Genomic DNA, 22030 nt, shown 5'->3' with positions numbered 1-22030 from the left:
CCTACTGGCGGTTTTAGTTTCATATTTAAAGTACCCTTTAATTAAAACGTTAAAATTAGAAATCATTTCATGTTTAAATATTGATTTTAAAAAAAATCTCATAGCTTTATTTATGCAATTGTAAATGGAGTGTAAATATATTAATGCTGCTTCTGTGTCACCTCTAGACTGCACTGCAAACATGGATTTTGATTAAATTAATTAATTTGACTGGTAACAGTGGTACTGTATAATTATTGTATAATCAAGTATTATTGTATAAATAAGTATAATTACTGTATAATTTGAATGTTAGTATTTGACATAAAAGGTGATTCATAACTCTAAATAAGTTTAGAAATAATGTCCATATATAGGTGAAAATGCCCCTGGAAATCGATTTAAGCTGGCAAATTAAATTAATTAAAAATTAATTAAATTAATTTCGGTCCCTGCTGTTAACTGACCACTGCATAGAATATTAAAAAATATGAATATCTTTGTGAGTCTGCTGTCAACAACAGACCTAAACCGGCCATGTCACCAGCACAAAAACACAATCAGTAAAATATCATCTAATTATCAACAAAACATTGTAAATATTGAGATATATTTTTGTCAATATTCCACACCCCTAATGTACGGTATGAATTATGATTTCTTCAGGTCTTCAAAAGCCTTCAATTTGACTTTAAAAAGTGTGCAGTAACCTGTAAACGGTTAGACAGTTACCTAGCAAGTCAGTTATTTTCAGTAAATGAATTAATAAGCTTCTTGGTCCCCATTGCTTTTGCTCTATAGTTCTCACCAAAATAAAGAGAAAGAAGGACATCATGTCAATTACAGTTACTGTGACTAATACTGAATATGTAATGCAAATGTAAAAATAAAATGGAAATGCAAATACATTGTTTATAAACATGGTATTTTGCCTGTTAATGCCTGCAGTGCAGTGCAGAAAATGATATGACAACAATAAGGTCTAAATGTAACTGGCCCCTCTAACAGTACAACTGGCCCCAGCTTGGCCCCCCCAGTTGAAATGGTCTAGAACCGCCACTGTATGGATAACCTAAGTTGCTTCAGGCCAGAAAATGTTTATCTTGAAATATTAATAACAATATAAGAGTTGTTCTTACCTTTTAAAAAATGTTACAACAAAAATACCTGAAGGGGGGTACATTTTAAGAGTAATATTAAAAGGCCTTTTACTTGCAAGAAAAGTATTGACTATCAATTTGAGGGCAGAAGGCATGAAGATTTTGTACAACAGGGTTTTCAGCCAAGTTTTGTGTGTTGATAATTTAGACACCTCCAAAAAAATAGCAATTTTTATATATAGTATATATAATATAGTAATATAATAACTTAATAACAGCTCTATTATCTATTTTTTTTTAGTCCATGGAGGATAGTTGATGACTGCGGAGGTGCATTTACCATGGGGGCAATTGGAGGGGGGGTGTTCCAGTCAGTTAAAGGCTTTCGGAACGCACCTGTGGTATGCTTCACTGACACCAGTAAAACATCTGAGCTCAGCCATTACTACCACTAATACACAATACAATACATTTACTACTAATAAACACCCTATGTTACTTTAGGGTGTACGACACAGGCTAAGAGGGAGCGCAAATGCTGTGAGAGTAAGAGCACCACAAATTGGAGGTGATGTTGCAGAATCATTTTTTGTATTGTTTCTTGGTCTGATCTGTGTGGTATAAAACTGTTGTGTATGACTAGTTTTAGCAGTTTGTACTGTATATCAGTGAATCACTAATCACTATTAATTGTGGCATGGGTTCTGTTTCTCTTGCAGGTAGTTTTGCTGTGTGGGGTGGACTTTTTTCCACCATAGACTGTGGTCTTGTGCGTTTACGGGGTAAGGAAGACCCTTGGAACTCCATCACCAGTGGAGCCATGACTGGAGCTATACTGGCTACACGCAGTAAGATTAGCATAGTGGTTATTATTCTATTATCAGTATTCTTCCATAGTATTAGACATTAATGCTGTGTTCAGATTTACCATTGTTCAGCAAAATTTAAAATCCAGTCATTTCAATGAGAATCCATGCGATTGGTAATTTCTCATCAGGGTGAAATATTGCATGTTTTGAAGTGACTTCTGTGTGAGCAGTGCTTCATACATTGCTATGCTAGTAATAGACGATTGACCTTTTTTGCCCCACGAAATTTCGGCCTGACTTCACAATACAAAAATAATGTGACTGCTGCTATACACTACACGACTTGTAAAAACTGAAGAGATTTTAAAACATCAGGCGTCATATACTTGTCAAATGGAAAAGGAAAGCCTGGGAATCACACACTTCCAGACTTTCAAGTCATTCCATAAACAAAAACTCACACATCAAACGTGTCAATGTTCGTCTAAACTAGTGACCGCGACGCTGAAGTGTGAGAACAGATGAATAACATCAGTACGAACCACGAACATTTATTTATTTGGATTAAATATTTGAATCATTCTTTGTCATTTTTTCAAAATCAATCTTTTTACATGTTTATGCCCAAAATGCTTAATTAATATTCAAAGTAGTTGAATGTCATTCTCCTCGACGCTGTGTTAAAGATGAATTAAATAGCATATTTATTTAACATTGTTACAGGCACCTACCGAGCATTCATTCATTCAGCTATTTTAAAAGACTGGAATAAAGCACCAGCGCACACAAGCAATTCTTTTTATGAAGTCAAATTAATTTAAAAATGTAAACTCAATAGGTATGAAATATCAGTAAGAGAAAAACACTGTTAATGAGAAGACGAACATTGGATTGCTGCAGGTTAGTGGATAAATATATTTAGCAGAGCTCAAGATAATTAATACAGATATCATTATTCATTGTTTTAAGCAACTGGCAGCCATAAAACTGTGATAATCTGTATTCTCATGTACAGTATGTAGGTGCGATGAACGGAAACTCATGATATACTAAGTAGAACGCTGAAGTAGTTGTGCAAGTAGTCCATAGGGGCCAGATTTACCAACAGCTTGCGCCAGCGCAAACCCTCTTTTGGCGATAAAATACTCCCAGGATTTACTAGACACGCAAACTAGCACTGAAAGGCATGGACAGGGTTATTTTTGCGGCTGACCTTATTCATTTGTAGGAGTCTCCCTTTCAAATACCAATTGTATGGGAGGAGGGTATTTAAATGCCAGCAGCCATATCACTATGTAGCCCAAGACTGGTTGCACACTGAAGCTAAGCAGGGCTGAGCCTGGTTAGTACCTGGATGGGAGACCTCCTGAGAAAACCAGGTTGCTGCTGGAAGAGGTGTTAGTGAGGCCAGCAGGGGGCGCTCACCCTGTGGTCTGTGTGGGTCCTAACGCCCCAGTGTAGTGATAGGGACACTATACTGTCAAAGAGCACCGTCCTTCGGATTAGGCATTAAACTGAGATCCTGACTCTCTGTGGTCATTAGAAATCCCAGGATGTCCTTTGAAAAAGAGTAGGGGTTTAACCCCGGCATCCTTGGCCTCTGTCCATCATGGCCTCCTTATCATCCCCATTTCATGATTGGCTTCATCCCAGTCTCCTCTCCACCAGTAAGCTGGTGTGTGGTGGGCGTTCTGGCGCACTATGGCTGCCGTCGCATCATCCAGGTGGATGCTGCACATTGGTGGTGGGTGAGGAGATTCCCCCTTCGATATGTGAAGTGCTTTGAGTACCCAGAAAAGCGCTATATAAATATAACGAATGCCTTTTATAACGAAAAGTCTGCAGGTATGGCTCTAAATTTAGGCAGCTAGTGTTGACTCGTCCATACTGCAAATCGGGCCAAAAATCTGAGCTGTGTTCCAGTCTGACATTTGAGGTATAATGACCTACTGGAAATAATCTTATGATGATCTGGACTGTTCTGTAAAAGCATACATGCTGCAAAAATCTTTAGTCTTGCAATTACCTCTGGATCATTGAAAATGTGTTTACAATGTTTGTATTTCAGGTGGTCCACTGGCCATGGTGGGCTCTGCAATGATGGGGGGAATTCTGCTTGCTCTAATCGAGGGCTTTGGGATACTTCTCACTAGATATACAGCACAGCAGTTTCAGAATCGTGAGTCACACAATACACTCTTAAAATTAAAGGCTCCTTATTTACATTGGCTTCATGATGAACCTTTAACATCCATGGAATATTTCCATTGCACAAAAGGTTCTTTACAGTTGTAAAAGTTATTTAGATTATTGAAATATTCTTCTCACTAAGAAAATAAATTGTTCTTTTAATTTGTTTTTTAAAGCCCCCCTGTGTTTGGTGTTTTTAACATGCTTTCAGACAAACCATGTGCAAATTCATTTGTCAACAGCATTGCTGAGTATTTTCTCCTTAACTCTAGTGAAAGACAGTCTCAAAATCGCGGTTTGAAAATCGCTGGTGTTTCTGACGTCACATACTAACTTGTAACCAATCACATCAAAGTGTGATCGTCAGCGAGTGGATCTCTGAGCTGGTGTGAGTGAGTGGAGTCGGGGCTAATTTGCATATTCATAGAGCCACGTATACTTCTAAGAAAAGAAGACAGACTGAATCATTTACATGCATCCAAAAGTTTTTGGATACATGTAAACCTATTGTAGGATACCTCTAAAATAAAATAAACCTTTAAAATAACATAATAGTGGGACTTTTAAAAAAAAAAGTTAATTGGGGTTCTCCAAATGGTTCTTCTATTGTATCGCTTTGAAAAGCTCCTTTTTGAACCTTTATTTTCAAAAGTGTAGGTCTGGGTGATTCAGAGAGTTGATTCAATTTAGGAATTATTTTCACATCAATACAATTTTTGTCATGTCGTTCCAAATTTCTGTGATTGTTCTTTTTTTGAAGTACACAAAGTATATCTAAAACACATTCCTTTTTTGCATTAAGTTTTAAACAACTAAGATATTTTTATTCATGCACAAACTATTCCTTTCATACGGAGCCCCGTGCAGGAAGAAAATATAGATATTATATTGTGGCCGTGGATTAAGAAATCATTTCGACGACATTTTAATTTGTTGCCTTGTTTTATGAATTTGTGTAAATCTTGCCAAGATTATACTAATTCATGGCAATGTAACAATTTAGCTCAGTTAAAATGGGGGAAGAAATTAGTACAACGTGGCCACAGTTTGCCTAAAACGAGAGAATGAATTCTGAATTCATATCATTCATATTCATATCTTGTTTTTTTTTACCTGCATGTAAGGTGCGGTGCTACATTCTTTAAAACCCTGTGATATTACATAAATAATTTGTAATAGATTATGAGATTTTTATACTTTTAGTTTTGTTCTGCACTTAGTTTTGTTGAAGCTGCTTCAGAGGTATTCACTATCTGCATCTTCTCTTCATCTACAGCGAGTCCCTTTGTGAAGGACCCGAGTGAGCTTCCTCCGAAAGAAGGCCAAGAGACTCGTGGTTATGGACAGTATCAGTAAAACCACTGTTTTGCAGTGGAGACTGTAATATTATAGACTGTGAATAAGAGAGGATCATCATAGTTTACAGTACCCTCCAGAGACTGGGGATACTACTGAATCCTCCGTATCCTCTATAGAGTATTGCTGGGATGGTGTATTTTTGTAGGTCAAAACCTGGAAACAAGTTAACATTGTAGCACTGGTTCCATCGTCCTGTTATAGTCCATCCATAGTCAATGGTTTTGGTTAAATGCTTGAAATAAGGTCTGTGGTGAACTCAAACTCAAGATGTAAAACCCCTTTTATTCTATGATATAAAATATATCAGTTAAATTATTTTGTGATTTCCCTTTTAAAGTTTTACTTGTCTTGTAAAAGGTGGTTGCTAACAAGTGGCTAAATAGAACTGCAGAGGTTGTCAGGGACATTAAACGTCATCAGCCGAAGAGGTAAACTCATCTACTCACTAGTCCACTTCCACAGCCTTGTTGCGTTTATAATTGCGCTCTTACAAACTATTATAACTCGAACTTTCAGGGAAAATGTTTTTAACCAAAGACAGAAAGAGTTGTCAGAAGCTTATGGTGATGTTGAAGTCATGCGACCGTGGTGTAGTTCTATTATACCCTACGTTTTGCTTTTGACTTCTGCCGATTGTATTTACGCTTCAAAATTCATAAAAGTTGTGTTCTTTCGTGAATAATATCATGATGAACACAACGTGTAAGAATCATAAGCTTTTGTTTGTCACAGACCTTATTTTCTGCAATAAATCAATGGAGAACAAAATATTGAGTTTTTGAGGATTATGCTAACTTCCGGGTTGTCCTAAAAAATACGTCAACCCTGCATCACTATTAGATGGCCACTCAGGGGAAAGCAGCATGTAATTTGTATTATGTTTAAATTGTAATATACACTTGTATTTGTAAGGGAAATTTGTCACCCAAAGATTTTTGTCAAGTTAATTCAGGCTTGTTTGAACACTTCTTAAGACAAATATACTGTATAAATGTGTGCTAGAAAAAGACTCTCCGTTGCAGTGCTTTACATTTTGCCAGACTTACTAGATCAGTTGGAGATATTCTGGATATGTAATTAATTGCAGAGACATGAATAATGATTCCTATGAAAGGTAATATGAAATCAATCATATTTTGCTATATTATCACGGTGTTATGCAGACAAGGCTATGAAAAGCTCCAGTGCATTTTTATATTTCGTTTATCTTAATCTAATACATGACCTGGACTCTTCATTCACCAGAAAATCTCTTTGAGATTTTGCTTTAGATCTTCTAAAGTTGTTACAATTTTGACAAATTAGCACAAATTAGCACTCTCTATTACAATCTTTGTGAAATGTTTTGTAGTTTTTTGATGGATTATTTATTTTTTGGAGCACTTTAGAGACAAGAATAAGAAAATATGTATGTATAAGTAACCTGTCTCAATAAAGAATTTAATGGTTTATGTATTTGGCCTGTATTGTTTTAGAGATGCTATTATAATGGTGCTGGAACTCTATTGTATTTTTTTTTACTGTTTTGACAAATATTATTTTTCTGCCCTAAACGTTTTGACGTCTGAAACCATAATTCATAGAGACTCCAAACTTGGTGGGATGGTTTGACTGGAATCAATCCCATTTCCCTCTGAATCCTTAAGTCAAGCCCTATAAGAATCTATACATTTGATTTTGTTCACTTTATTTTCACCATTTATAATTATCTGAAAAAAACTACTTTTTATAATTCCTGGTTCGAAACTCCTGGCACTAGGCACACCTATCATCCCCAAGACCCTTTTGGACAAAAAGTTGTTAAAATAATTTCGATTTATCAAAGCACTGCAAAGATATAAGCCAATTAAACGGTCTTGAATCACCAATGTGGAACTATATTATGCAAATTTAAACTTTTTCTAATAAGCAGTTTACATTTTTTGCAAAAAAAAATTGCAACTGTGCATGATAGTATTAAAAATCGTGTTTTCTCTAAATCTTTTATTAAAGCCTTAACAATTGTATTTATAGTTATGCCAGATCTTCTCCAAACTTTGCATATGTAAGCTTTATACCAGGCTTACAAAAAGTTATGATAAAAATTCTAATCCTTTAATCATTTAGTAGATATGATCTGAAATCTTTGTTGGCTGTGACACATTATGACTTATATCTTGTGTGCACAAAGTCCAAAAAAATCATCCTTGTTTACTCCCGGAGCAAGACCGAACATCGCCACCACGTGGCAGAGGTCCTGAAACACCTGAGAGAGTTCCACCTATTCCTCAAAGCAGAGAAGTGCTCTTCCATCAACCCTCATTGCAGTTCCTTGGTTACAACATCAGCGACAAGGGTATCCAGAAGGTGGAGGCCATCAAGAACTGACCTACACCAACTACCATCAAGGAACTACAACGTTTCCTCAGCTCCGCCAACTTCTACAGACGTAGTTATAGCTCCATCACTAGCCCTCTCACCAGTCTGTTGAAAACAAGCCCAAGTCTCTGTCCTGGTCACCATCTGCCACCGAAGCCTTCCACCTACTCAAAGAGATATTCTCCAACGCACTGCTCCTCATCCACCCAGACCCAGAGAAACCATTCATCGTGAAAGTGAAAGTGAAAGTGACACGTGATGGCCATGTATGGTAACCCATACTTGGAATTTGACCTCTGCATTTAACCCATCCAAGTAAGTGCACACACATTAGGAGCAGGGTAGTGAGTAATGCACACACTCACACTGGAAACGTGGATACACACACATGTATCCGCGGAGCAGCGCGCAGCCTTGGGTGGAGCCCCGGGGAGCGATTGGGGTTTAGGTGGCTTGCTCAAGGACACCTCAGTCATATTCCTGCCGGTACTGGAATCGAACCAGCAACCTTTGGGTCACCTGTCCAACTCTGTTACCATTAGGCCATGATTGCCCATCAAGGGCGGGTGTAGTAGGTGGATGCACCCACTACCGGGGTAGGAGCGGTGTTGTCTCAGCAGCAGGGGACCCCAGCCAAACTCCATCCATGCCTTCTCCAAAAAACTCAGCCTGGCAGAGATGTACTATGACGCCAGCAACCGGGAACTCATCGCCATCGAGCTAGCCCTAGAAGAGTGGAGGCATTGGCTGGAGGGTGCACAACATCCTTTCACTGTACCGATAACAAAAACCTAGAATATTTGAAAGCTAAGAGACTTAAGAACGTTGGGCTTTATTTTTTACTCGATTTAATTTCTCCATTTCCTATCGTCCAGGTACAAAGAATGTGAAAGTTGATGCTCTTTCCCGCCTGCACACTCCTGAAGAAGTCAGCGAAGAATCGGAGTCTATCCTGTCAAAGAAACTGATCGTGAGTCCCATTCAATGGTCTTCTAACACAGCCACCTCCTCCAATACCTCCACCGCTGCTCCGCTGGGCTACCCACCTGGACATCAGTATGTCACCAGAGTACGACACACACACACACACACACATCAATAATAAGAACTTCACGAAATGCTTCCACTGCAAAGGCCATGCAAGTATACATTTAATGAGGTGCTCTGAAAATAATAAGCTGATGGTTCTTTTCATAGTTAGATGAATCTTTTCCATAGCTTCATTCCCTGTTTACGGTTTCATCCTGTCACTTTCTATTTTGCCCATGTATTTGTGATTGTGTGAATGTGTATGTTTAGATTAGTTATGTTTGTGATTTAGTTAATGAAACTTATTTTAAACTTAACAATACGTATTTGGTTCTGATTCTCTGCTTGCAAAAAAGTTTATTTTACGATTTAGATTTTGACTACAGGCTCTTAGTAGTACTGTACAGTAAGAAGTACATTTCCCTCCCCTGGAAATAAACATTTCTTAGAATTAATAAACAATTAACAGTGTTCACGGGACCAACAGATTGATTGATTGTAATATAAATTTTACTACATTAAATTTATTATATTAGCTGATCCAAATATTCATAATTAATTATTACAAGTTATGATTGATTAATAATATTTATTTTGAGCTAATTTGCAACACTGCTAAAAGATTGCTTCTGGTGGCCCTTTATGACTAGGGACGTGAGAAGGTTCGTACAAGGATGCGTCGACTGCACCACTTCAAAGAGTTACCACTTACCAACTGGCAAACTTCATCTGCTGCCCGTTCCCAACCGGCCATGGTCACACCTAGGAGTGGACTTCATGGCGGACCTTCCGCCTTCAGATGATAACATGCATCTTGATAATCATTGACCGATTCTCCAAATCTTGTCATATTCTCCCCCTCAAAGGACTCCCCACAGCGATGGAAACAGCAGAACTCCTCTTCAATCATTTCTTCAGATATTATGGAATCCCAGAAGATATCGTTTCTGACTGCAGACCCCAGTTCATCTCCATGGTATGGAAAGCCTTTTTTTCCCTCCAAGGTGTGACTGTAAGCCTGTCCTCCGGATACCACCCCCATTCGAACGGGCAGACAGAGAGAGAGATCCAGGAGATTGGCTGTTTCCTACAAACCTGCTGCCATTGCCACCAAAACTCTCTCCACCAGTTCCTAGGCTGGGCCGAGTACGCACAGAACTCTCTCCACCAGCCCACTACTGGACTCACTACAGTGCATACTCGGTTATCAGCCACCGTTGTTTCCTTGGTCGGGAGAACCACCCAACTGTCTGTCGACTACTGGTTCCTGTAGTGGATTTTTCCCTAAACCTAACCTACCCTAGAATAACTTATACTCCAGCGCGCTTATACATTGACGTTAGCTGAGTTCACACTTCTGCGAGTCTACAGTCGACTACAGCTTCAGCTCCCTACCTATACTTCAGCGAGTCTATAATCGACTACAGCATCCGTCTAATCCTATACTACAGCGAGTCTACAGTCGACTACAGCATCCGTCTAATCCTATACTCCAGCGAGTCTACAGTCGACTACAGCCGAGTTAAACCGTAGCTAACCGACTCCAGCAAATGTCCTTTAAATGCTTTTAATTACGGCCAGGAGAGTTCTCGAGCAATACTCAGAGAATCTCCCAAGTAAAAACAAGGCCGATGGATCTCAGACCAATTCCATTGAGAATCCCCCAGTAAACACTAACACAACAGTTTTTATACAAAGGGAGGTATGTCAAATTACATTAATATGATTGGTTCTTCATATACAAACCTTTGTTACTAGGTAAAGCAAACTTTGTTTTAATGATTACTTCATTGTTAATCTCAAGGTTCTAATTTAGTCATCTGTCTAGTTTCATTTCCCATATTTGTTATTTATACACAGTCAGGGGTTTGACACACATACATTCATCTAAAGTACAGGATGTCTTAGTACATTGTAACAGAGATTTAGCAGGTTAAATAAGGTCAAATGTTAAAACATGGTTAGCTTAATATTCAGTTTAAAATTTCTATGACATTACGAAAGAGTGAGAGGGTCGAGTAGGAGGTCTCTGCGGAACAAAAGTGGGAGTTTCTAAATTTGTGGGTGTTTTCACACTGGTGGGTGTTTATAAATCATGCAATGAAAATGATGCCCTTCTCCCGACCCCACCCCTAAGACCTACCCACACTGTGACGTGGGCAAATCAGGTAACGAGGTTGAAAACGCCCCTCTGTTTATGGCCTCGCCCCCTGATTTGGTAACTCCTATTACCGTCTGCAGAGACCTCTATTTGGGAGGGTCTGGGACGCAGCACACCACCAGCTGCAGCAAGCAGTGCGCCGGCGCAGGATGACAGCCAACCTTCGTCGATCCCTCCTACCAACTTGGTCAAAAGGTACCCTTACCTGCAAGAAGCTTAGACCGAGATATATTGGCCCCTTCATCATCAACCAAGTCACGTATTTTCTCCAACTCCCTTTACACTACAAAATGCACTCCCTCTCCTGAATACTAATCACACACCTGCACCTCATCACCTCACCAATAAAAGCACACACCTCGCCCCAGCTCATTATCCGGTCTCGTTCCTGAAACGAAGTGGACACCTACCTTGTTTCCTCCAGCGATTATCAAGCTATTCCAGCGAACTGTCTCCAGCGTTTCCTTGAGTATTTCCTCCAGCGTCTCTCCTGTGATCCCTCTCCAGCGTCTTCTCAGTCCTCCATGTCTCCATTCCCATCTGCATTTCCTGTTGTTTCAACGAGGTGTGTGCATCCAGCCCATCATCCATTCAACCATCCACCGTTCTACAGTCCTGTAAGAAAAGACATTCCATTCACCACCTAATCCCCTGCTCTCCAGATTATCCATTGAACTACTAATTTACCTGTTTGCTTCATCACTGATCATTGTTTAATAAACCTCCTGTTTACTTTCATCCTCCTTGTCTGAGTATGCTTCTGTTACATAAATGTAGTATGGGAGGGAAACAACTTTCAAAGATTGGGTTTCTTCCCAGCATGATATCAGATTTTCCCCACAATCACTGTTCTTGACTTCAATAAAAGCTGTAATTCTTTTTTAAATCTTTTAATATGAAACACAAACTACAAACAGGCAACTCTTTTTACGCGATACTAACTGATTTAGATCCAGATTCAAAGAGGGAATGCCTTGTTTGGACAGAGAAACTGGCTGCAGTAATTCTATAATGTGGTGTTGCACATACAATAATTCATGAATGCATCAATGATATCCAAGAAACAAGTGCATTTTTTTCTTCTTTGATTTTCATGTTTATAAAAAAAAGTAAAATATGCAACCAAAAAGCCTTTATTTCCATCTAAGCACTGCAAACCATGCCCAAAAATTTGCTGTCCAGTATTCTACTAAAGAAAACAGCACAATATGTCTTTGTCTATGTAATTAATTAGGAACTGTGTTCTCCTTTTCGAAGTCACACTTTTGCTGGATGCCTGGATCACAAAACACTCGCTTGAATCCAGTCTGAACATTCCTGCATTCTTGTGAAATGACTGTCCCATAAAAACACAACTTGTCAGAATCAGTTTTCCTTTGATAAAACAAAGTTCGATATAAAAGGCTATGGCTCATTTTTCAAAAGCAAGAAAGGATATGCGCCAATTTCTGGTTTCCATTCAATAATATTCTTGTATTTTTCTTTGAAAAAATACAGCTCTGAGAGGAAAAAAACACTATACAGAAATAGGCTCTGGTTATCAGATATGCTGAATGCGGGTAAAAAACAACAACAACAACAACAACAACAACATAACATTTCCGGAAGAAAAAAGTTGAGGAAGAGACCAGAATAGGGTGTTTGTATTAGTTGGCTTTGGCTCGAAGCTGGGCTCTTTTGCCAGTGACAGCCTGGAATCCAGTCTTGATGCTGGCTACAGAGCAACGTGAGTGACAGGTTTCACACTGCAGGAAGTAGAGACGCGTGTCCTTCTGCAGAATTGTATCTGGTGAGCGGCAGGTATGACAAGTCACGTATTCCTCTGTGAAAAAGAGAAAAGGCTCAAAAATCTATTCGGAAAATTAAATGTATTGAACAATGTAGTGTTCATCACGTCTAAACCAAAAGAGTAGTGGAATGATCTAAACACTATCATAAGACAAAATACTACATTTGAAAAGGAGGTCAAGGTGAAATTTAAATGAAACTATGGCTGCACAATTATGGTTTAGTTAACCAAGATTACAAAGCATAAATCATAGGGAAAAAGATGTATGTGTCTTGACTCACTAGCAAATGACAGAAAGATGTTTCACTTGCATGGACAGTTAAATCGATCAAGTACTAATGGTTACAGCTTACATTAACTGCTTTTAAAATGTTTAAGAGGTGATATTTGGTTTATCTGAACATGGTCAAATTAAATTGTATGTAGGAGTGTTTGATGAGAGGTAATGGCACAGTACATACAGGGTTTGAACAATACAACTGAAATACTGATCAATATAGTTAATGTCTATATATGTGCATATACTGTATAGGTGGTCAATCTTCACTGATTTTACATTCCACTAGTAAAACAAAGAGTAAAAGCATTAACAGAGCAATAACACAGCTAAAATATTGCAATCCACACAACATAATGGGAGACATTGGAGTTCAAAAGAGAACAAATTGTTGGTGCGCGTCTTGCTGTCCTGGTCACAGATCAGCCAGCAAGCCTTTATGGTATAACAAGAGCCATGGCATCCAGGATAATGTTGATATTCCACCATGCAGAATTAAATGCGCACCTTAAATCTCCTGTTCATCGGGAGCGCCACCGATTCATTGCCAAATGTCAGTTTCATTGGTGCCAACATTGCAAATCTTGGGCTGTAGACAATGTGAAACATGTTCTTCATTGTCTTTCCCACATCCGTGGGAGTTATGGTGTGGAGAAGCAGCAAAGAGGCTTAACACTACTGATCTGTATAATGACTGGATTGCTCATTGTGTTCTAAACTGCCAGCAGGCGGTGAGGAGTTAGAGTGGCCATCTTTCTATTCCCTTCTGCCAGAATGCATCAATTTACAGCCAAAACATTGACCTAAGATCACCAAATTTGCAGCATCTCAGTCTCACAGGATTAGTTTTAAGGTAAATAAATGTATGTAAATAAATTGTTACTTCAGATGTTATCCATGTTATTGTCTTTTCGGAGAGGATAAGTCATATATTGAAATCATTAATGTGTGTGTCTACTGCACAGTTCCGACACAGGTAGCCGATATAACACAAAATAGATTTCTTTATGTATGTAATTAGGGAGGAAATATTAAACATGAACACAGATCTGTGTTTAGTTGCAGAAATGTAAGTATTAAAATAGGGAATACCAATAAGGCGGTGCGGTGGCTTCACTTTTTATGACATCATGAGCAAACCAGTTCTCTATATATATCAGTCCTTAACACCCAAACTGTTCTGTGCCCAGAGCGAAGCAGGGAGGTGGATCAGTGATGGTTTGAGCTGCATTCCCTACTGTGCTTGATGCATTAGGACTACTGAACCATTCTGGAGGACCATGTGCACCTAATGGCTCAAATGTATGGGTCATGGGTGGATATGATAAATCATTATTAACAAAAATATTAACTACATTCTATAAAATATGAGCATGTCTAAAATGTAATTTTTTCCCGCCAGGCAGACAGGCACTAATTTGCACTCTCTTTAAGATCTATCTTATCTTATATAGCCTATATAGGCTGCACGGGGTCTGCTTTTTTAAGCAGAATTGGAGCAGGTCCGAGAGTTAAGTAAAAAAGAAGAATTAAAAACAAAACAAAAGGAAGGAAAAAAAGAAAAGTACCGTGTGGGAGCAGTGACAGAAACAGTGACATTCCAGTTTAAGTTTCAAGGGAGTAAAGTCTGTTTATGCCATTAAGAAAATAAAATTCTGTCAAAATAAATTTTGTTTTAAAGAAATGTTCATTTAAAAGCAGTGCTCATTCATCAGTGTATTGTTACCATTGGAGATGCGCGCATCAACCGTCGCCGAGTCCGCTGTTGAAGGTGATGATCATCCATTTATCATCACGCGTAACAACACATAAGAATAATTGTAATTTGACGTTGCAGCTCATCCGCACCTCTTGTATCAATCATTCCCAAAACTAATTGCTGCTCTACACTAATAATAAATAATTCTAATTTATTATACTAATAAATTATTGTGGTCTAAAACCAGGTGTTTCAGTTTCATTGTTCATCCCCTGTATGTTAGTATGTAGTACGAACAACTATTGTATTTATTGTGGTATATTTTGATTAACTTTTTTATAGAAATTTTTATAGATAATCTGTTATGGGAATAGTTTTTAAAACTACTCCCTTGTATTCATAAATTCAAAATATTTGACTTACTTATATATCTTCTCAAGACATTCTCTATTTGTTTCTGTTGAAAGCGTCCTTTGATTACAAGCTGGTTATTTCCATCTATGGAGCCACTAGATATAAGAAGACATTAGTTACAGGAAAAATCACTTTTTCACATCCGACAATTATCGAAAAGCCATTAAAAACTCACCATGTTCCTAACTCTGCTAACAAGAATGCCAAAAGATGTTTGGGCTGTCGATGCAACCTGAAGTTGAAAAAAGTAAACATGCAATGGTTTAATAGAAAAAATTAGGCAAATAAACTAGAATCACTGGTTTGATTATATTTACATATTGGTAATAAATTCCATAGAGTTCCATAAACTCACAAACTTTTCCATTATCCTCACTCTGAATACATGTGTGTAAACACCTTTTTCAAGAATACCGTATTTTAAATATATTTTTCAATGTAAAAAGTTTTTTTTTTTTTTTTTTTTTTTACAAATATCATGAATTATTTTTATATTTTAAATTATATGTAATATATTTAAGTTATTTATTAATATAGAAACACCATTTGTCATTTAACAATCAGTTTTTTCCTAGTCTTGACAATTAAAAAATTTACCTTACAGTCATGAGGGTTTCACAAGTATGTTTTTCTTTTCTTATACTTATTTTTTTTTTTTTGCATTTTAGTGCACTTGATTTTGATTTGGCAGACAAATATTTTTCAAATATTAATTTGATCCTTTTAATGCGGATTTATTTTATTATGATATTAGGACAGTTGTCTCACCCTGACAAGTCCCTTTAAATTGAATCTTAAGAAATTAAAAGATGCTTCAAGAAATAAAATAAAAACATGTTTGTATTCAAGTCATTGTTAGTATGAAATTTTTGTGCAGCTGTATTTGTAATGTATTTCTGAATACATTAAAAGGTAGGACAAAAATAGCGTAATGTGTGACTGACCCATATATCATCTTTTGCACTATTTCCTAGAAAATACATTCAGTCAAAGTTTTTTTTTTTTTTTTTTTTTAACAAGACCATAAGCATTCCTAGTTTTCTCTAGAACCCAGACTCAGCAGACATGCTAAGTGTTTGTACTTACAGTTTGCAGATGTCAGTGAAGTTTACAAAAGATGTTTTCTTTGTCCCAACTCGGACCACCTGAGGCGGCTTCATCACAAACTTCCTCTTCTCTCCTGCAACCATATCAGGGTTTTTCTCCCTCATGATGTTAAACACCCGGCTCAACAACTAAAGATGCAGACAAGTAAATAATGTAATAAATTAAAAGAAAACTATGTCACAAACACTGGGTAGAGTGATGTGTGATATAGAAGAAGAGAGAAAGTGCTCATCATATGATTCAACTTCATACCTCATCATAAGTGTAATCTCTCTTCGAACCTGCCCATGCTCGGGCTGATTGTGAACTGAATGTGATGCCTTCTGTGCTTTTATCATCCTCGATGACTGTGGTAAGTGAAGAATTTCAGACATTCAAATATTTAATCAGCACTAAAAAAATATGTCAAACTTAGAAAGTTCATTAGAAGATATAAGAAGATTCATCACAATACATCATGTGATGCATTAAAACCCTTAAGTGGGGAAAAAACAAATGATTTTTTTCCTGATATTAATGTCAATGTCACTTCATTTATACAGTACAATTTAAAACAACAACTGTTGACCAATGTGCTGTACATAGCATAATATAGAATTGACACACAACAAAATATAACCAGACAAAATAGTCACTACATCATTGAATAAAATCTATGGAAAACAAATAAGATTTAAATTTTGATTTAAAATGATCTACGGTTGTAGCAGTTCTAATAGTAACAGACAGACTGGTCCACAGTTTTGACACTACAAATGCCCGTAACATCTATTAATTTTGTCTTTGGAACCTTTTGTCCTTGGTTTGAGGATCATAGAAATCTCCCCGAGCAATGTTCCGACAAGAGATCAGTAAGATAAGATGGTGCCAAGCCATTTAGAGATTTGTAGACCATTAAAAGAACTTTAAAATCAATTATAGCTGTCCGACAACCAGTTTAATGTAATTAGGGTAGGTATTATATGTTCATGTTTCTTGACACCAGTCAGGAACCTAGCAGCTGCATTATGTACCACTTGTAGCCTAGAAAGAGTAGCTTGACTAATTCCTATAAAGAGTGAGTTGCACTGTATTTCAAAATTAAGAAACTTATACCTGACATTATAAATCTAAGTAACACAAACTGGATCTGAATTTTGTTTTCCTGACATATGGAAGAAAACATATTTAGAATAGAAGTTGACTCTTGCAAAAAAGTTAAATGTAACTGAGCTGAGATGTTAAACATCTGTTAAAGCCAGTTTTGAGGCTGATGTGAATTTAGACTAAAATGTCCTTGTAGATCGCAGTACATGCCAACTGTTATACACAGTATTAACTTCAAACTTTTATTATACTTTTTTTTTAATTATATGTATTATGCAGCACTAATTAAATGAAGTGTGTTCATACAATCTTTTTCCACAAATTCCACTTTTTTTGCTTTCTTTTTTTTTTTTTACCTGGAAGCATCAAGTCTGAATCATCGTCCTCCATTATTTCCTGCTGGTCTCCCTCAATTCTCAGCTCCTGGTCACCAATAAAATGAAAAGAGTCAACAGCCGTTACAAGAACTATCAAATACAAGAAAATATGCTTAATAGGCAACACAGTGGTGATGGGAAGTCCAATTCTTTTTCCAGAGGTGTCAAGTCCAGGTTCAGAAAGTAAAATTCCTCCTCAGTATTTTGTTCCAATCACCTGGATTTGCTAATTAGCACAGTTTTTTCAGCCAGGAGATAGAACTAATTAGTGAAATCAGCTGGCTGAGTTAATGGGTGGAATAAACATATGGCAGGACTTTTACTTTCTGACCCCTGGAATTGACACCTATGTCTTTCTCCGCAAACTGGTTCTTTTGGACAGTTTGTTTCATTAAACCAGTTACAAAAAGACAATGGACACAATAGGGCTTTTCACACTGCACTTAACCGCTTCACGAGTTCGCGTTGTGGCCGCATTACCACCTTGGGTGTGCTTTATTTTTCTAATAATTCAACTGCCCGTCATCAATTATTCCTTACTATTATAAAGATTAACTGTTAACCCTTGGTAAATTATGAGAAATGATAACCCATGATTCCATTTACCCAGGGTTTAGAATGACCCAGGGTTAACCATTTCAGGTGTGAAAATCCCTAATGAGAGCATTCTATCAAATTATTAATTTTAAACGTTAGTACACAGTAGTTAAAGACGCTTAATATGAAGTGGGTCCGATTTTTAAAATAATAAAATTAGTTATGTTTCTAAGTGATTAAAGTCGGCAATAAAACAGAAGTTGCAAATGTCTTTTCTTCCCCATTGCATATCCAAGTGAAACGCAAACAATTTTTTTTAATGTTTTTGATTAAAGATAACAAGGACACATACATTTTTTTAAAAATACTGATGTGAATGGACAAATCATTTAAGTGTTAGTACATAGTACTATTCCCTGACAACGTCCTTATAAAAAATTGCTAACCTTCATGCCTTCTTCAATGTCATTTTCAAACACCTTCTTTGGTTTCTTTTTCTTCTTTTTCTTATTTGAGAAGTTCAGATCATCTAAATCATCCAAGAGCTCTGTAAAGATAGTTGTAGAACAGTGTCATAAAGGTCCGATCTCAAATGGCACATTATAGACAAACTCCTTCACACATGCAATTAACTTGTCAGGGTTCTGGTTTAAATACATTTGTTGAGAAACATGACTAAATCCATTACCACGGTACAAGAGAAAAGCAAAACACTTAATGTTTATGAGAATAAAATGACAAATAATTATCAAACTTGCATCATCTCTCTCACCATTTATCTTGACGTCATCATCTTCAGGGTCCATATCTCGCTCCTCTCCTGCTTCAGGCTCAACTTCTCTCTGTTCAACCTGTTGGGCTTCCTCTCCAAGCCCATCTCCATCTTCGTCGAGCATGAAGGGCTTCTTCTTCTTCTTTTTCTTCTTTGATGTAGTGGGGTCGAATAAAATCTGAGGACACATTTTTCTGTGATATGACAAACTCAGAACACATACTTCATTTTGACTTTACATGGACTTTAACTAATCATTTGCTAAAGCATGCCTCACTGTGCTGAAAGAAATAATACTCACCCGTTTTTACTACTCAAGCAATGTTGAGTGTTCTTTATTAGTTTTTGCATTTTATACAACTATAAATAATATGTAATAATACAATAAAGAACCCCAAATGCAGTCTAGAGCACGTTATAGTCAACACTGTAGCTGCACTCAAATCTATTCCAAAGTCACAACATTGGATATTTCCACTCAGCTGTGAATGAATATTACCAAAATATAAATAGACCAACACAGTACCTCACAACATTGATTGGATATTTCCACTCAACTGTGATATATTACCAAAATATAAATAAACCACCACCGTACCTCGTCTTCTGACATGATTGAATTAAATATCAATGATGTTCGTCCTGTTAAATATCGTTCGCACGGTTATTGCTACTAAGTTAACGTTACTCTCATCCACTGTCTTCTTGCATCAGCAAAAGCGAGCTTAGCACGCAAGCGTTCTTTCGACGACAAAACTATTTCGACAGGCGCTTTTCCACTGCATGTTACGGCTCACTTTTTGAGAGGGTTCCACTGTGTACAGTTCCTAGTACCTGGTACTTTTTTTAGTACTACCTTGTACCCAGCAGAGCCATAGAGAGAGAGAGTGATTTGCCATAACGGAAGTTCAAAAGGCTTGATCGATCGTCACGTGATTCGAGTAACGTAACACACTCCATATAGTTCCAGGAAGTGCTTCGGCGGATATTCAAAATATCAGTTAGAGAGACAGAACCGTGATTTTTGGTAATTTGTAGTCAATAAATGCATCGATTTACAAAATCTATATAATACACCAACATGTGAATGTAGTGCATGTAGTTACAGCATTGTTGTTTTTAAAAGATAAAAATCTGCGAATATTTAAGGATTAGTGTGGTCACCCAGGGTTGCCTGCCTTGTGAACATATTTCATATTTCTGGCTAACGTTTAACTTTATGTTACTTTGGTTAAAGACCATGTTTCAGTTGTTTTGTATTTGTATGTTCTTAAACGTGTATGTTAGTTATAGGCAATCACGTCATGTTCACTATTTCACAAGGACGTAATAATGAGAAACTTCCTCGTAATAATGACTTAGCATCTCGTAATAATGAGAAACTTTCTCGTAATAATGACTTAACATCTCGTAATAATGAGAAACTTTCTCGAAATAATGACTTATTTTCCTGCACTTCTACGCATGCGCAAAGCAGTGGAGCAGAAGGGAGTGCCACGCTAGCGACATCCGCTGGTCAAAGCGTGTAAATGCATCACAGCAAACATGGCACGCTCTGCAGTGAATAACATTAATGATAAATTATCAGTATATAAGACAGGCTATCATACTAGATAGTCTTTTATGCATTTGTAATATTCATTTGTATTTTTGTGTATGAACAAGCAGCACAGAAGGGTTCAGTGTTCAAAAAACGCGGCGCTCAAATGAAAAGAAGTTCAGCTTTTAAAAACACGTCTCAAGACCTTGCATTTTCCCCATTCCAATGCACAGCCCACTTATGTGTAAATGTCTCAAAGTCATAAAGATCTTAACTGATATCGTATTGATATCTTCAGATTAACCTGCACATCAAATATCATAGACGCATCCGCAAAATACGTGATATATTAACAAATATACCCATATATTTTATGAAGATGTTACACTTAAACTTAACGAATAAATGTAATATTCCAACTTCAATCTGATAGTTTTGTAAGTTCACGTAACACCCTCGGTGTGCACAAGCAGGCGTCCTTCGTTACCATGGTAACCGTCCTGCTTCTGCTTTCCACTTTCACACTTTTTCATGGGTATGGAAAAGTATGGAAAATAATGATGATTTTTAATTGATGTTTTTTTATGAATCTACAGATTGCACTTCTTAGTTCACACTGACTTTAATAAAAACAACTTGTTTGCAGATCGTGCCATGTTTGCTGTGATGCATTTACACGGCTTTGACCAGCGGATGTCGCCAGCGTGGCACTCCCTTCTGTTCCACTGCTTTGCGCATGCGTAGAAGTGCGAGAAAATAAGTCATTATTACGAGAAAGTTTCTCATTATTATGAGATGTTAAGTCATTATTACGAGAAAGTTTCTCATTATTACGAGATGTCAAGTCATTATCACTAGAAAGTTTCTCATTATTATGAGATGTTAAGTCATTATTACAAGAAAGTTTCTCATTATTACGAGATTCTAAGTCATTATTACAAGAAAGTTTCTAATAGTTATTATGAGATGTTAAGTCATTATTATGAGAAAAATTATCATTATGAGATACTTAAGTCATTATTACGAGAATGTTTCTCATAATTATGACTTATTATCTCATTATTATGAGAAACTTTCTCAATATAATGAAATACTACGTCATAATTATGAGAAACTTTCTCATTATTATGACTTAGATAATCTTTTTTTTTCCCCTCAACTATGGCGGAAACGGGCTTCCATAGACAGGAGACCTGCATGTGACAGGAGATTTTTTTTTAATCCATAATAGCAAACAAGTGAACTTTATTTAATCTTAATGTTTACAATTCTTATGCACCCCATGCACTTATTACAAGGCCTATATAAATTAATACACAATTCAATTCTAAAACAAAACACGAATCAGCCTATATATTATACACATATAGCTAATATATATAAAGCCTTCAGATGTTATACACATATAATCATATATTAGGGTGACCAGAAGTCCCGAAATATTCGG

The 22030-nt window shown here is 36.9% G+C and overlaps 2 protein-coding genes across 3 annotated transcripts in view; one reads left to right on the top strand and one right to left on the bottom strand.

Annotated features, from left to right (window-relative positions):
• The window catches only part of timm17b (translocase of inner mitochondrial membrane 17 homolog B (yeast)), a 214713-nt gene extending 207821 nt beyond the window's left edge, over positions 1-6892 (top strand). For both annotated transcript variants that reach the window (XM_077223498.1, XM_077223497.1), the window contains exons 2-6: positions 1381-1480; positions 1584-1647; positions 1799-1927; positions 3957-4067; positions 5355-6892. In XM_077223498.1, the coding sequence (XP_077079613.1) occupies positions 1381-1480; positions 1584-1647; positions 1799-1927; positions 3957-4067; positions 5355-5434 (484 nt within the window). In that variant the 3' untranslated portion in view covers positions 5435-6892. The remainder of the gene's footprint in view (positions 1-1380; positions 1481-1583; positions 1648-1798; positions 1928-3956; positions 4068-5354) is intronic.
• Positions 6893-12102: 5210 nt separating this feature from the next.
• Positions 12103-19977, bottom strand: LOC143732932 (eukaryotic translation initiation factor 2 subunit 2-like). The gene is made up of 9 exons (XM_077224409.1): positions 19642-19977; positions 19044-19221; positions 18718-18818; positions 17714-17780; positions 16524-16618; positions 16251-16399; positions 15340-15396; positions 15174-15259; positions 12103-12807 (listed from the first exon to the last, which is right to left on the bottom strand). Exons 1-9 carry the CDS (start codon positions 19654-19656, stop codon positions 12632-12634), a joined length of 924 nt encoding a protein of 307 aa, XP_077080524.1. The 5' UTR covers positions 19657-19977; the 3' UTR covers positions 12103-12631.
• Positions 19978-22030: the final 2053 nt, after the last annotated feature.

Source organism: Siphateles boraxobius, unplaced genomic scaffold, assembly GCF_051911475.1.
Source record: "Siphateles boraxobius isolate OS27281-9 unplaced genomic scaffold, OSU_SipBor_1 9, whole genome shotgun sequence".
NCBI classification, from domain to species: Eukaryota; Metazoa; Chordata; class Actinopteri; order Cypriniformes; family Leuciscidae; genus Siphateles; species Siphateles boraxobius.
The sequence above is the reverse complement of the archived record's forward strand: the minus strand, read 5'-3'. Positions and strand labels throughout refer to the sequence as shown.

Bases quoted from the DNA above. Each gene is read 5' to 3' on its own strand.
- LOC143732932 (XM_077224409.1), bottom strand. The intron at 15,260-15,339 runs GTGAGTTTTTAA...TCTTATATCTAG, and splicing joins TTAGCAGAGTTAGGAACATG to TGGCTCCATAGATGGAAATA. The intron at 12,808-15,173 runs GTAAGTCAAATA...TCTTTTTCACAG, and splicing joins TGTCTTGAGAAGATATATAA to AGGAATACGTGACTTGTCAT.